Here is a 16,645-nt window from a genome sequence, read left to right as displayed (position 1 = left end):
CATTTTACACCTAGAATGTTACAACTAAAGAGAGGATTTATTACTATTATAAGACAGTCATAAGTATTTTGACAGTTATGCTACATGAAACAATTATTATAGTTTTGTCTTTCTCAGTAATTCTTCAGATTATGTCATTTTATTTATATGGATTATAAACAAAAAATCAGATATTTTAAATTGTATTTTTAGTGATTATCTTTGTTTATATAATAATAGCATCATATTTAGCATATAAAATAATTAATTCTGAGAACAATAGATTGAATATTGCTTAAGAAATAAATACAAATGAAGAATTTTAGAAAATGGTTCATAAGTAACTTTAAGAAGATTACATCAAATCTACATATTTTAGCAGAAATTTCAAATTCATAACTCTAATATTATCAAACATAATGATACCAACATTCCTTGCAATATTTTATAGCTAATTTTATTTCTAAGTAGGCTTTTGGCTTTTCATCGAAACTTTAATCTTAGTTCTTAGAATAGTTTTTAGACCTCAAAAAGATAAATTAAATAATATTAAGTAAACTGTTGATTCAATACTATGGATGATAGTTCTTATTTTAATACTATTGCTCAGTTTTTAAATTAATTAGCTTCTACAAAACAATATCAGTCAAACAGATATAGAAATAATTGATAAATACAATATTGCTATGACAATTTGTATATTTTTGATTTTATTTTTGAGTCCTATAATTCTAGTAATAAAGCTTATTTTAAATATACCATTCTTGATAAAAATGATAAATCAAAACTTATGTAAAAAAAGAGAAAAAAATCAAAGAGAAGACTAGGTAAATAGTTTAATTGAATTAGATAGCTCAAATGGTAGAAAAAACCTATCATAAGAGGATTTATCTATCTTAGTAAACTAATAAGCAAAGAATAAAAACATTTTTAAAAAATAAATTTCAAAATTACCAAGTAATAAAAGTGACATAGAAGTCTATTAGAAAAGTGTTAGTTAAATTATCATGGGAAGACTAAAAAGTAGTTACAACAATCACCCAAAAATAATAAAATTACCTTTAATCAGCTTTTAAAAAAATAAACAAAAAAGTGATAAGAGCCTTTAAATTTAAAATTGTAATGATTCAAATAAAAGTTAAATTTAAAATTAAGATGATTCAAATAAAAGTTAGATTTGAAAATTATTTTTATCCCTTAGAATACTGTAATTCTTTAAATATGGTATTTAGGTTTTTATATATTTTTTTTGTATTATATAATATTAACTCAAAATAAAAAATATGCGTTTCAACGTTCAATTGAGTAACTTTTTTTATTTTTAATATTAACTTTTATTAATAAATAAAAATGATTTGCTAAGTAACATAAAAATTTAAAAATTTAAATATATTTTTTTTACTTTTCAATTTTAAGTAAATATACAAAAAGATACAATTTTGACTCCTCTAAAATTATTTACATTTAAAGCTAATTTCTTTGCAAAACATTCCAAAATAGTAGTATATTCTGCTTAGATTATATAGATAATATAAAATGAGAAATGAAAAATTATATGCGTCTTTAAAGAATTTTTATAATGATAAAACATAAAATGATTTTATATCATTATTTTATCTATGCTTAAAATCTATTATCAGCTCCACATGTTTGAAATCTATAAATACTGTTTAAATGAAAATAAATAATAGTTTATATCTAAGTGTGTACTATTTAGGAACTTCTCAAATTTATTGTTTAAAATGTAACTTTTGTTGTAAAATATTTCTTTTAAAGTAGTAATGAATTTAAAATGTGAAATTAATATCAATAAATTTTTATGTAAAAAAGGGTACATTTACAATTCTTAATTTAAAGATTATTTATCTCATTTTACAAAAAATAATAATTAAATATGTTTTCAATCTTCAAATTCAAATATAAATTTGTTTCTCATAAATACTAATATTTCTTCATAAACAAATTAACCCACTTAATTAGCAGATTATATAGCTATAGAACATACTCTGTAGTCTTTTCAAATGTTAAAAAAATACTATTTCATTTAAAATTTATTTCATTTAATAATTAATTTTTATATTAAGGTAAATATTTTAGAATAAAATTTAAAAAATAAATGCATTATTTTAAACTGAAAAAGAATTAAATTTTATATTTTATTAAAACTAGAATCAATTTTTAAAGATGATATTTATGTTTAAATTTAATCGCTATATTTTTATAAATTTTAAAGTTAAAATAATTTCAATGATTTGTCTATTTAGTATAATTTTAATTATAAATTTAACTTTCAAAGATATTATTGATTGATTATTTAAGATAATTGTAAAACTAAATTTATTTGGTATTTTTTTAATTTCGATGCATTATTTTTAATGGCCATTAATAGGAGAAAAGGGCTAATTTAATAAATATTTAGAATTATTATAAAATATATAAATTAACAATAATTTTATTAAAAATAAATAAAAGTAGTAATCTTTTTAGTCTATTTAATAATTTTAAAAATATCTTATTATTTTCAATAATTTAAAAATAATGAAAAATATTTGAGAATATAAAATCTAAAAGATTTACTTCACAAAAAATTTAAAAAACCAATATTTAAAAACAAAAAAAGAAATTTATTTGGATTAAAATGAAAAATGCAAAGAAAAAAATAGTTAAAAGAAAAGAAATAGATAAAAATCTTTTATTTTAATTATTAACAGATTTGGAATTTCAAAAATCACATATAATATCATAAATCAAAAATCATTATGAAATAATGTTTTTATTATTTATAAATTTATTAGTCTAAAACAATAACTTGTTTTTTACCATTAATTTTTAATGTTAATTATAAATACTTTTTGATTTATTTATTAATTTTGGGAAAAAAATATTATGATTAATATAAGACTAAATTTAATAAAATAAAATTTTAAAAAAATAAGTAAGTTTACATGTAAATATGTACATATTAGTCATTAATTAAGAATCCATTATAAAAGAATTTTTGTTTTCACTTACTAGAGAATTGACATAGAAGTATTAGATTTTTCAATCAATAATGGCTAGCTAATTCCAAAAATAAAAGGTAATTTTTTTGTATACATTACGATATTTGAAAATAATTATTCATGAATTATAATTTTTCCAAAAATTTTTTTAAACTAAAGTTTTGTTTGCTTTCAAAAATTATATTTTTTTAGAATATATATTAAATTTATTTTCATAAAGAAGTGAACTATAAATGAGAGATTTTTATTTTCTTAACAAACTAAATAAAATTACAAATTATAATAAATTTAAAAAAATGCATGAAATAAAATAAATAAAGAAAATAACTCATTATTAACATCATATTCTTTATATAAATTAAACCTAAACTGTTTTTTTATTTATACAGCTTACTTAATAATCAATATAAATAAATTATATATTTATTCCTTCTAATTTTACCATAATCAAAACCTGATGATTATCTATTAAAGGTACTGCACTCTCTCTTTTTCTTAAATGTAACTTGACTACTATATCTTAAGAATTAAATTTAATTATTTTTTGAAAAATAATATTAATATTTTAGATAATCTAGAGATAATAAGAATGAAAAAAGTAGGAAAAGGAAAACAGATTTTACTTTTCATAATCATACAAAATATATTTATTTACTGTCAATCTTTTAGTTTTACTTCAAATACTCTAACCTCAACTAGCTTTAGTACTGATAAAATCATTAGTGCTACATATAAAAGCGCAGGAGTAGTAGCTACTTGCTAATAAAATATGTCTGGAATCAATGGTAAAATAAATTTTTGAGTTAATTTTTGTAATCTAAAATATTTAAAAAGCACTAACTTTTTCGAACACTTATGTTGCATCTCAAGTAAAATCCTATTCAAGTTCTGAAAATTGTATTAGTGTTTAATTCTATTAATCTGCTACAGTAATAAAATAAAATATGTTAGAAATAAATAAACTAACTTATCTATTTTTAAAATAAAGCAAAATTTAATTTTATCGATTTTTCAGTAATCTGGAACATGTAATTACTTTACTCTTATCATTTTAATAATATTATTATTTATTTTATAAAAAAAATAAGTATTAAATTATGGTTCAAATTAAATTAGTCTATATAATACTCTTTTTTCAACTAGTAGCAATACATACACTTAAACTGTATCTGTATACAGTTCTGTATAAAGTCAAGAAGGAGTATAAAATTATTAATTAATTAGACTTTTTATTGTATTTATGTTAAAGATTTTTTGGAAATAATTTAGATTTTGGTTGGGTTTTCATCTGGGGAAATCAAAAGTAAATTTTTTTTAAATATCAGGATAGCCATTAAGAGTAATAATTAATTTAAAAGACTTTTTTTAGAATGTCAATCATTAAACCTTTAACAACTGTACAAATTAAGTCATAGGGCTATGGTACAGCCAAGTAAATAATTTTTATAAAATTAATAAAAATATTTAAGTAAAATAAATTTAGATAGATTCAGTTAATTTAGTTTTTGCTGCATGCGGAGCTTCTACAATTTTTAGTATATATTTATTTTATCTAATTAATTTAAATTTTTTATCATTAATTTAACAGTTTATGATAAAAGCATAATTCCTACTGGTCATTCTGTTTAATAAACCATTTATTATCCTATAAACACATATGAGTTATCAAATAATATTAATCTAATAAAATTTATCAAAATGGGAGTAAAAAGAATGTTTATGCATAAATTTAATGTTTCTTTATTTATTTAAAGGTAGATGCTAATTATACATGTGGAGCTGTTTCTAAATATGGTTCAACATATATAATGTATGTGTTTTATTATTCAAGTAATGCATTTTACCTTTATAAAACATTTTCTTTGAATAATGATTTTGTTGATATTTATGGATTAACTAACTATTTTATGGTGCTTTAATAAAATCTTATCACAGGTAAAAAATAAATTATTATTTAAAATATAAATAATTCCTCTTTATTTTAAAGTTTACTTGACTTATTAATAAAATTTTTAAATGTTTTTTTCAATTTTTAATTTCTTCCTGACTGGCTGACTGACTACTTTTGTTTCTCATATACTAATGCCCTTTTAAATTAATAAATACATATTATTTAAAACTTATCTTAAAAAAATTTGGGTAGGTCTTAATATGCGATCGATGATTTATCATATATCAATAATCTATTTAACATTTTAAATAAATTTAAAAAGATAATTAATTATTTTAAATGGATATAATTTATTAAATATAGTGTTTAATTTCGATGGAAACACATTAGGATAATCTTAAACTATATCTAATTAATTTACTCTTTTCTCTTTTTTGGATGTAAAATAAATTTATTGATTCAAATAATGTTTAAACTTTTACTATAATTATTCTAATAGGAAACAGATTTCATGACAGTTGATAACTAAAATAATATTTAAAGTAATTTAAAAATGATAAATATTTAATGTTATTTGAAAAGTAAAACAATTTTTATTTAATTTATTGTTTAAAATAGTATGGACTGTCACTTCTAGCACTACGCCTTGCCCTTATTACTGCAAATGTTTATTAGGATCTTCTATTTGTACTTCTTGTCCATCTAATAGTAACAGAGCTAGTTTAGACATAAATAATAAATGTCTATGTAATCCTGGCTTTTATGATGATGGAGTCAGTTAAATTTGTTTAATATGTCATTCTTCTTGTAAAACTTGCAATGGACCAAATGATAACAATTGTTAATCATGTTAAGATGGTTATTTTTTAGTATCAGGCTAGTGCTAGTAATGTGATTATAGTTGCTAAACATGTTAAAATACAAATAACTTTTGTCTATCATGTAATCAATATTTAGGACCTAGAACCTTAAATGCAGCAAATGGAACATGTTTATGTACATTAAATTATATAGAAAACTAAAATAAAATTTGTAGTTGCACTAATGATTATTGTTTGACATGCAACCCTTTAGATGGATTTTAATGCTAAAGTTGTAAAAATAATACTTCATGGAATTTAACATCTGATAACAAATGCGAATGCAAAGATCAATTTTACTTTGATTCAAGTTCAAATGATTGTCAAAATTGTAATTTTCCTTGTATAAAATGCTAAAATTCAAGTACAAGCTGTACATCTTGTAAAAACACAGCTACATGGTAGCTATTAAATAATACATGCTCTTGTAAAGAAGGATATTATTTAGACTCAAGTTCTTAAGAATGCTAAGTTTGTCCTTCTCTTTGTTCTAAATGTGACAGTAGTACTTAATGTACATCTTGTAAAAATTCTTCATCAATGCAATTAATTAATCAAATTTGTGAATGTAAAGATGGATATTATTTAGATATTTCTTCAAATGATTGTAAATCTTGTAATTTTCCTTGTTTAAAATGCCAAAATTCTAGTTCATATTGTACATCTTGTAAAAACACTACTGAATGGCAACTAGTTAATAATTCATGCTCTTGTAAAGCAGGATATTATTTAGACTCAAGCTCTTAAGAATGCTAAGCTTGTCCTTCTCTTTGTTCTGAATGTAACAGTAGTACTTAATGCACTTCTTGTAAAAATTCTTCATCAATGTAATTAATTAATCAAATTTGTGAATGTAAAGATGGATACTATTTTGATATTTCTTCAAATGATTGCTTACCTTGCCCTCCTCTTTGCTCAGCATGCACTAGCAGTAACTTTTGTACTTCTTGCAAAAATTCTACATCTATGCAGATTTTTAATAATATGTGCGAATGCTCAAGCGGATTTCATTTAAGTTAAGATTAAAGAAACTGTAAAAATTGCTCTAATATTTGTTAAACATGTAGTAATGATCCTAATTATTGTTTGTCGTGTAGGGATTCACCAGGATTGAGTTTAGATAAAAGTAAAAATACTTGTTATTGTACTGATGGATACTATTTTGATATAACTAATTAAATGTGTTAGCAATGCTCATCTAATTGTAAAACTTGTAAAGATTATAGCAGCTACTGCTTATCTTGCTATACTTCATATTACTTAGCAAATAATTAATGCTCCAAAGAAACCCTTCCTACAAATATATCTTAAAAAACAATAGAAACTTTAAAATAAACAACTTAATCTGCTACATATATTTCAATTGGCTCTTCAACAGCAAGTTCACTAATTTTTTCCATAGCTTCTCCTAATGGTGGAGCGGTTTAGTAGTTTATGTCAGTGCAAAAGCTTTATTTTTTATTATTTTTAGACATTGTGTATCCACAACTAATTTATACCTTTTTCAAGACTCTGAGTGGAACTAGTCCTCTAATTTTATTCAAAAAAATAAATTTATTTTCTTATTTTATTTAAGAAGATCAAAATTAAATTATAAACTAAACGACGAATGGTATAGCCTTTACAGAATAGTAATATAAAAATAATAGATTACTGTAATTTCAAGATTATATACCTAACAAATTTTAAGCTGAAAAAGTAACTAGTAGTGTTGTTCAAAATGGTGGAGGACCAATTATTTCTATTTTAGCAATATGGATTTTAGTTTTGCCAATACTTTTAATAAGCTTTTTCAGAAAAGAGAACTAATATGGCAATCTTTTGAAAAGTAGTTCTAAAGAATCTTCATTTTACACCTAGATTGTAACAACTAAAGAGAGGATTTATTACTATTATAAAACAATTATAAGTATTTTGACAGTTATGCTCCATGAGACAATCAATATAGTTTTGTCTTTCTCAATAATTCTTCAGATTATGTCATTTTATTTATATGGGTTATAAACAAAAAATCAGATATTTTAAATTATATTTTTAGTGATTATATTTGCTTATATTATAATAGCTTTCTACTTAACCTATAAAATAATTAATTCTAAGAAAAATAGATTGAATTTTGCTTAAGAAATAAATACAAATGAAGAATTTTAGTAAATGGTTCATAAGTAATTTTTAGAGGATTATATCAAATCTACATATTTTAGAAGAAATTTCAAATTCGTAACTCTAATATTATCAAACATAATGATACCAGCATTCCTTGCAATATTTTATAACTAATTTTATTTCTAAGTAGGCTTTTGGCTTTTCATCGAAACTTTAATGTTAGTCCTTAGAATTGTTTTTAGACCTCAAAAAGATAAATTAAATAATATTAAGTAAATTGTTGATTCAATACTGTGGATGATAGCTCTTATTTTAATACTATTGCTCAGTTTTTAAATTAATTAGCTTCTACAAAACAATATCAGTCAAACAGATATAGAAATAATTGATAAATACAATATTGCTATGACAATTTGTATATTTTTTATTTTATTTTTGAGTCCTATAATTCTAGTAATAAAGCTTATTTTAAACATACCATTCTTGTTAAAAACGATAAATCGAAAATTATGTAAAAAAAGAGTAAAAAATTAAACACAAGACTAAATAAGTAATTTAATTGAATTAGAAAACTCAAAACGTTGAAAAAACCTATCATAAGATGATTTATCTATCTAAGTAAACTAATAAGCAAAGAATAAAAACTTTTATTAAAAATCAATTTCAGAATTATCAAGTAATACAAGTGACATGGAAGTCTATTAAAAAAGTGTTAGTTAAATTATCATGGGAAGACTAAAAAGTAGTTACAACACTCATCCAAATATAATAAAATTACCTGTATTCAGCTTTTAAAAAATAAACAAAAAAGTGATAAAAACCTTTAAATTTAAAACGATGATAATTCAAATAAAAGTTAAATTTGAAAGTTATTTTTCTCACTTAGAATACAGTAATTCTTCAAATATGTTATTCAAATTTATATCTTATTTTTTTTGTATTTAATTAAATTTGTTAAATAATATATTTTAATTATAAATTTTGAGTATAAAGTCAAAATAAAAAAATAAGCATTTCAACAAATGATTGAGTATTTTTTATACATTTTTAAATTTAATTTTTATTAATTAATAAAAATTATTTGATAATTAACATTTAAAATTAACTTTATTATGTGATAATTAATTTAAACATAGCAAAACATTATAATTTCAGTAAAAAAATTAGTTAGGAATAAATAAATAGGATGGAGTATACTATTAACTTCTCAGATTTTAACCCAATTGAGATATTCTATGAAAATAATTTTTGATTTTTTTTCTAGATATTTTTAGATATTTTTTTCAATATAAAATCATTAAAACTATTTATCTAATTATTAATTTAATTGTTTTAGACCTACTTTTTATTAATTTAAATTAATTACTAACAAGAAATTATTTAAAGGAATTTAGTGAATGAAAAATAAAATTATATTTATTTTCTTTAATTTTATATAGATAATGAAATTTATTAATGTTGACTTAGAATTTAATTTCAAATTAAGTTATTGTTATATAAACGACTCTGAGTTTGTTTAATTTTTGTTTGTATTTGTTTAAATCTGTAAGTATCGAAATTGTATTTTTCCAAAAGTAAATTTTTCTATTTGTTTTTATATAAATCAAATTTTTAGTGGATATTTTGTTAAACATTCTACTTGCTAATTTGAAGCATTAATGTAAATTTTTCTGAAGGCCTGTTATCACTTTATTTTTTTATTTGTCTAATATGATCAAAACTAGATCTAGTTCTTGGAGTTTAGCTTTATTAAGAACTCTCATTAAAACTAGTTCTTTTTTATAAATAACTCATTTATAAACTATTTAGCGATTAGTCAATATACTAATTACAAGTTTCGCTTATTTAGTTAAGTGAATGAGGTATTTAATTAAAACTAGATAATTAATCTTCATTGCTTGTTTTAATTAATTGACTAGAAATTTCATTCTTTGATAGGAATTTTAATGAATTTACTTTATCTTATTAATTGCAAATATTGCTTTTTAAGGAGTTTAAGCTTAAAAAGTTTGGTATTTCATTTTCTTATTCACAATCATTCAATCTTATCTCTTCATTAAGAGATGTTTAAGTATTTTAATCATTCTAAAACGTTTCGATATCTAAAAATTATTTTTGTATTATTTCAAAGTATTTTTTTGAATTTTCTTCTTATTCTTTTTCTTAAAGGATATTTACCTTATTTTAATCTTAAATTTATTATTGTTTTTACAACTAATTTCTTTTTTATAGTTATTTATTTTATTTTTAAATTATTTTTACTATATTTATTTTGTTAATATTTGTTTTATCTTTTAAATTCTACAAAGAAGATAATTTTGATGCTAAAATTTCATTTTTCATGACCAAGTTTTCATTTTGAATTAATTTGTTTTCTTTAGATTAGCCTTTTTTCAAGTACTTCTAACCTTGTATTTCAATTTATTAAGTCACTGGATTCACATTCATTTTAAACACTGGAGTTTAAATGTTACTCAAATTTTCTATTGAATTTTATATAATAAAGCAAAAAGTTAAATTACAATTTTAACGCTAATAAAACTTACACAAAGATAATAGACTTGATGAAGTAAGTGGTTATTAATTTAATTAATTTGATACATCGCATTAAGATTTGGTCAAAAATTAATTATACTATTCTGAGCTTTCAGTTTATTACTACAAGCTATTGAAATCTTTTTCAAAATACATTCTACTATTTTTCCTGGAGATTATTGCAAGGTCAGGATGACTTTATTCCCGTTTTATAATTTTAAAGTGAGAAATATTACATAATTGATCCTAAGATTACAGATTTTATTTATCTTTGATTTTCATTTTTGAGTTATTGTTTTACAAAATTTGTTTTTATTATTACAATTATTATTATGCCTTGCTTTCAGATTGAATCGCTTAAAACTGTCTAGGAGATTATACAAAATTATTCAAGCCACCAACATAGTAAAGATTTTATTACTATTAACTCTAATTTATGCTAAAAGGTATTTCTTTAGGTTATAGAAATGTCTAAAAACCTTTTCTGAAGATTTTTTAAGCTATTTTATTGATTTACTACTTAGGTGTAATATTTACAGAAGAAGTTTGTGTTTCTAATTCTGAGATACCCTTTTCCTAAAGATACTAATCATTCTATTTGTGAATTTAAAACTTTTAAAGATCTCTTTCTCTTCTATATCCCTAATAATTAAAATTCTTTTAAAAAATTGTTTTTTGATAAGAATTTTGTACATTTGATACTACTACAACTTTGTTGCCTCTAATGAATCTATTATTTGGAATTTATTTTTCTAGAGAATGGCTTTAAGTCATATTTTTGGAAGCAGGAAGATCACTTAAATAAGATTAAAAGTTTTTATTTGTTTTTATAAAATCCTCAAAATCACTTTCTTATTCAAATGAATCACTATTTTAATTTTAAGCCATCGTTTATGAATGATAAAACTCGAATTTACTTATTAATTATATATATATTTATGTAATTTTGATTAAGATTTTGGTTTTTGAATTACTTTCTTTTTATAAAGCGATAACCAAAGACATAGGAATAAATCAAATATTTTTTAATATCTAACTCATACTATTACGTTACCAAGTTATAACCAAATGAAATTAATTATTATATTTATTAATTTTGATAGCAAAAGATTACTAACTCATTTTAATTAAATCTAAAACATTTAAATTTTTATCTTACACTCTTCATCTCTTTAATTTTTTGTGTTTATTTGTTCTACATATTTATTTATTTTTAGCATATTTATTAGATCTTTCTTAAGTAATTTCATTTAGATTTAATTTCCTTATTTTGAATATCTAAAAAGTATTTAAATTTTAATTATTATTCTAAAACAATTTTATTTTATAGGGTATTTTAAGTTATAAATAATTATTTAATAAATATTTATTTTATAATAAGATATGTTTGCTTTAATAATCTTATTTTATAAATTTTTAGAATTTAATAAAATTTGTTTAAATCTAATTTGAATAGATGTTTTGGAATAGTTTATTTTAACACTTTTTAATGAAAAACAGTTTTTAATTAATATAAAAAGATTTTGAAAAAATAAATACTTTTTTAATAATTTTTTTGAATAATTTTAGTTGCCTTTTATTTTTTTATGATTTAATAATTATAAAGTAAAGATAAATTAATCTGCTAATATTGATTAAATACTTTTAAAATAATATTTCTAATATAAATATTTAAAATAAATTAATTATTAAATTTATAATTTGAAGTAGATAAAAAGTATTTTATTTTTTTGAAAATTTAGGTCTCTATTGATTAGGAAATCTATGTTTATATTTATTGGAATTAATGTCAAATATTTCAGACACAGAATACTTATCTAAATTCAGTTATTCCCCAACCATTAAAATGAAAAAATATACTTATATTAAACGTTTATAAAGTTAAAGTAAATAAGAAGGAGATAGAAATAAACCTTATGGAAACGATTAAAGTCAAATCATGGGCTAAAGTTCCTATAGCAAAGAGACTAGAAATAAAAGAAGAATTGGAAAAGATAAGAAACGACCCATATATAAGAGAATGGAAATAATGTATGGAAGGATGGGGTGTACCGTAAGCAACCATAAGCAAATGGACTAACATGCAGAGAGGAAAAAAGGGAAGAGAGAGCTCACTAGGAGAAATAATTATGAAAGAAATGTTAGAGAAAATCTTCCACAAAGAAATAGGTCCAGCAGAGTTTTGGTAGATAAAACCAAAAAACTTAATAAAAAAACTAAAAATAGATAAATACTTTAATTTTATCTGTAAAAACTAAAGCAGTCGATATTATTATATAAGAACCACAAGATAAAAAATGATAGAAGAAGGAGTAAAGAGAGCATTGGAATCAATAGAAAAATTAAAAAAATTGTGTGAATATTATTAAAAATGAATATAGTAATTAATAGAAAAAATTTATGTTCTTTATATTTGTGAAAAAAAAAAATAATGCAATACTTGAACTGCAACAGCTTTTTATAATAAATCAAGATTTATTCTTTTTAAAGAATACATGAATACTGTAAAATACATCTCAATATGTAAAACTGAACTAATTAATACAGTTTGCTAAAATAGCTTTCTAAACTAAAAAAACAAACCTATAAAACTATAATTACCCTAAATATAGATCTAAAGTGATGTTAAAATTGCTTAAAGAACACAATTTAAAAAAAAAAAAATCCTAAACTGAAAAGCAACTAAATAGAAATTTAAACAATATGGAGGAGTGTTAGGTAATAGACATTTGATAAAGGTTTTGATTCTGCCTTGAAAGAATAAGTGCCTATAGTTAATTAATTTAAAAAGTAAAATAATTAATTATTGATTAAATAATAAACCTTTTTTTATATACCGTAAATACTCTATCTTAAGCCGATTCTAATTTAAGACTGTACTCTAATTTAAGCACTCTACAATTGAACCATATTAAAAATTTTTAAAAAACCGGCCTTAATATATGAACCTTTACCGTATAAAGATTTTGAATTAAGTACTTTTTTGATACATATTTATGATACATTATTTCATTTGCCTTTTATTTTTTTTAATTTAATATTTATTAAATAAAGATAAATTAATATTGTAAAATAAATCGATTAGATTCTTATAATTTATTAAAAATAATATTTCAAATTAAAATGTTTTAAAATTAATTATTAAATTTTTAATTTCAAGAAGAAAATAATTTTTCAATTTTTTTGAAAATTAATTTTGGGTTTTAACATTTAAATTAATTAATTAAGCATTTTTTGTTTACTGTTAAATGATTTTCGAAATTTTTGCTTCTCTATTGATTATAAAATTTTGTCTTTATATTTGATAAATTAAATTAATTGTAAATAAGTATTATTTGATAAATAATTAATCAAATATTTATTTGGTTAAAAAACATCATCCACTAGATTAAGATAGTTAGAAAGGATAATTTTTACAATATGGAATAGATACCTATTTTAGAATAAGAATGCTTGAAAAGATGTAACAATTGGTTTTAGATATAGAATGTAAGATATATTGATACTAATCAATTAGTTTAATTTACATCTTTACGCTAAGTTGAAATTTTTGTTCAATAGTAAATAAATCGTGATAATAATTTTAAGCGTTCGTGCTTAAAGTATGGAACATTATTTGGAGTTATTTTAGCAGCCTTTTGTTTTTACAAAAATTAAGAAGAAAATTTTAGTGGAAAATATCTATTTAATGCTTTTGCTTTATCTGCTATTGGTGGAGGTGCAAGCTGTTATACATTTTCAGGAATTTTGTCTAAGATTGTTTAAGACAAAGACACAAATATTGATTTCTCTTAATTCTAGTTATATTTTAAATAACATTCACAAGATCTTTACAAGTTAACAAAAATTTTAGAGTAATGATTCAATTTTATATACCATCAATACTTTTGAATAATTGAATTAAATATTTATTGCTATTTATAATCTATATAAAATATTTACCTTTAATATAAATAAAATTAATATCAATCATTGCTAAATCAAGCTAAATTTAAAGCAAGTATAAAAATAACTAAATAGTATTTAAAAGATTGCTCATAAATATATTTTATGTAACTATTATTTGTAATTTAAAGACATAATTAAAAACTGATAAAATATCAATTAAATGAAAAAGAATTTATTTAATGAAAGGGATAATTTATATAAATTATTACTTTTTTTAATTAAATATTTCATTTTTTTACATTTGAAAACGAACTTAATACTAATCTCCTTTCTTTTATTCGTTTACTAAATATGGATATCTCTTTAATATTGAATTTTCTTTATTCATCTTTGTAAAAGATTTGTGGAAATATTATATGCGAAATTATTTAATACTTACCTTATTTACTCTTATATTAATATTTAATTTAATTAGCATTCATTTTTTTAAAGTAGATAGAGGTTTTGGAATAATTTATTTTTACACTTTTCAATGAATAACAAACAGTTTTTAATTAATATATAAAGATTTTGAAAATATACTTTTTTAATAATTTTTTTGCATAATTAATTTTATTTGCGTTTTATTTTTTGATAATATTTTAATTATAAAATAAAGATAAACTAATCTACTAAAATTGATTAGATACTTTTAAAATTATATTTCTAATATAAATATTTAAAATAAATTAATTATTAAATTTATAATTTGAAGTAGAAAAAAAGTATTTTATTTTTTGAAAATTTAGAGTTTGCCTCTCTATTTGATTAGTATTGATTAGGAGTATGTCTATATTTGATAGATCAAATTCTAAATAAGTATTATTTATAATAATAATTTATTAATTATTAATTTGCTTAAAAAACACCATTAAGAAAGTAAAGATGGATAATTTTCACTATATGGATTAAATATTTATCTAAGAAAAAGAATGTTTGGATAAGTGTAATGATTGGCTTTAGAAAAACAATGTAAGATATGAAAATACTAATAAATAAGTTAAATTTTCAAATATGCTCGAACTCGAAATTTTTGTTCTGTAAACAAAAAATCGCATAAAATAATAAAAGCTTTAATTCGTAAAATATGGATCAATGTTTGGAGCTTTTTTAGGAACCTTGACCTTTTGCGTTTTTAATGAAAAAAGTTTTACTGGAAAAGATGTCTTAAAAATATTTAGTTTACCAGCTTTTGGTGGAGGTATAATCAGTTTTTTATTATCAGAATTTCAGACTGTTTGTTCTAGAGTTGTTTCACTCAACTACACAAATATTGATTTCCCTAAATTCTAGTTATTTTTTGAATCTTGCTTTAAAAACTACTACAATCTTAAATAAAAATTGATGTAATGATTTAATTTTATAGACTAACAATACTTTAGAATTATTGGCAGATCAATAAAGTCAAATCTATTAATTATATAATAAAATATTTAGTATAATTTATAATCTATATAAAATCTGTATCATTAATATAAATTAAATTTATTAAATTACATTAGAATTTAATATTTATCTATAAAGAAAAATTTTTGTTTGTAAACCAAGCAAAAATATTAAGATAAGTATAAAAAATTATTATTTTATTAAATTAATTGTTCTATTAATTTATAATCAATGATTTTATCGTAATCACAAATAATGCTTATGAAATAAACCAACAAGTAAATAAATAACAATTAAAAAAACGATTGGTTAAAATAAGGAAATGGTCATATCCATATCAAATAGTATTTTTAAAATTGTTATTAAATCTATTTTTCTGTAACTAGTAATTGTAATTTTAAGACAAAATTAGAAACTAATAAAAAAAAAATAAATGTAAAAGAAATTATTTAATTAAAATAGAAGAATAAAATCATGATTTAAGCTTAAGAAAAGAATCTGTCTATACTTTTAATTGTTTGCATAAAAGTATTTTTTAATTTTAAATTAATCTTATAAATTTTATTTAATGATATAAATTATTGCTATTTTTATATAAAATATTTTATATATTTTTTACATTTAATAATGAATTTAATATTGTTATTTGCACTATATTTTTCTGTAGTTAAGAATTATATGCTTAAATTAAATAAAAAAATTAATTAATTAATTAATTTACAATTCTTATGTTATTTTATTTTAATGTGTTTATTTGTTAATTTTAATTTTAAATAGATATTTTTAATTTTAATTCTATTTTATAGAAATTAAAAAATAATTTATAAATCTAATGATAATTAATTTTATGTTCTTTTTCCTTTTTTTATTTTATTTAATTAATTTATATATAAATAAATTATGAAATCTATCGTTTTATTAATAATTTATTTTTAAATTCATTGTTTATTTATGATTGA

General features: G+C 20.0%; 5 protein-coding genes across 5 annotated transcripts; 4 read left to right on the top strand and 1 right to left on the bottom strand. All coding sequences in view use genetic code 6, as the record gives it.

The window, feature by feature from the left end:
• Positions 1-3,570: 3,570 nt before the first annotated feature.
• On the top strand, positions 3,571-7,873 carry TTHERM_00458180 (EGF-like domain protein; the record flags this gene model as incomplete). The annotated part of the gene is made up of 12 exons (XM_001024225.2): positions 3,571-3,766; positions 3,816-3,910; positions 3,970-4,009; positions 4,070-4,182; positions 4,351-4,413; positions 4,465-4,516; positions 4,570-4,685; positions 4,736-4,916; positions 5,236-5,312; positions 5,372-5,414; positions 5,491-7,711; positions 7,798-7,873. 12 exons carry the CDS (start codon positions 3,571-3,573, stop codon positions 7,871-7,873), a joined length of 3,273 nt encoding a protein of 1,090 aa, XP_001024225.2.
• A 1,441-nt stretch (positions 7,874-9,314) lies between these two features.
• On the bottom strand, positions 9,315-11,327 carry TTHERM_00458170 (hypothetical protein; the record flags this gene model as incomplete). Its single annotated transcript, XM_001024224.2, has 3 exons — positions 11,067-11,327; positions 10,385-11,015; positions 9,315-10,321 (listed from the first exon to the last, which is right to left on the bottom strand). Exons 1-3 carry the CDS (start codon positions 11,259-11,261, stop codon positions 9,315-9,317), a joined length of 1,833 nt encoding a protein of 610 aa, XP_001024224.2. The 5' UTR covers positions 11,262-11,327.
• Positions 11,328-12,289: 962 nt separating this feature from the next.
• On the top strand, positions 12,290-12,748 carry TTHERM_00458160 (hypothetical protein; the record flags this gene model as incomplete). The annotated part of the gene is made up of 1 exon (XM_001024223.2): positions 12,290-12,748. The coding sequence occupies one exon, from the start codon at positions 12,290-12,292 to the stop codon at positions 12,746-12,748; it is 459 nt and encodes a 152-aa protein (XP_001024223.2).
• Positions 12,749-13,860: 1,112 nt separating this feature from the next.
• Positions 13,861-14,466, top strand: TTHERM_000457149 (transmembrane protein, putative; the record flags this gene model as incomplete). Its single annotated transcript, XM_012800035.1, has 1 exon — positions 13,861-14,466. The coding sequence occupies one exon, from the start codon at positions 13,861-13,863 to the stop codon at positions 14,464-14,466; it is 606 nt and encodes a 201-aa protein (XP_012655489.1).
• Positions 14,467-15,185: 719 nt separating this feature from the next.
• On the top strand, positions 15,186-15,653 carry TTHERM_000457139 (transmembrane protein, putative; the record flags this gene model as incomplete). Its single annotated transcript, XM_012800034.1, has 1 exon — positions 15,186-15,653. One exon carries the CDS (start codon positions 15,186-15,188, stop codon positions 15,651-15,653), a length of 468 nt encoding a protein of 155 aa, XP_012655488.1.
• Between the last annotated feature and the right edge of the window lie 992 nt (positions 15,654-16,645).

Source organism: Tetrahymena thermophila (assembly GCF_000189635.1).
Source record: "Tetrahymena thermophila SB210 genomic scaffold scf_8254395, whole genome shotgun sequence".
Taxonomy (NCBI): domain Eukaryota; phylum Ciliophora; class Oligohymenophorea; order Hymenostomatida; family Tetrahymenidae; genus Tetrahymena; species Tetrahymena thermophila.
This window is presented reverse-complemented; position numbering and strand designations above follow the sequence as displayed.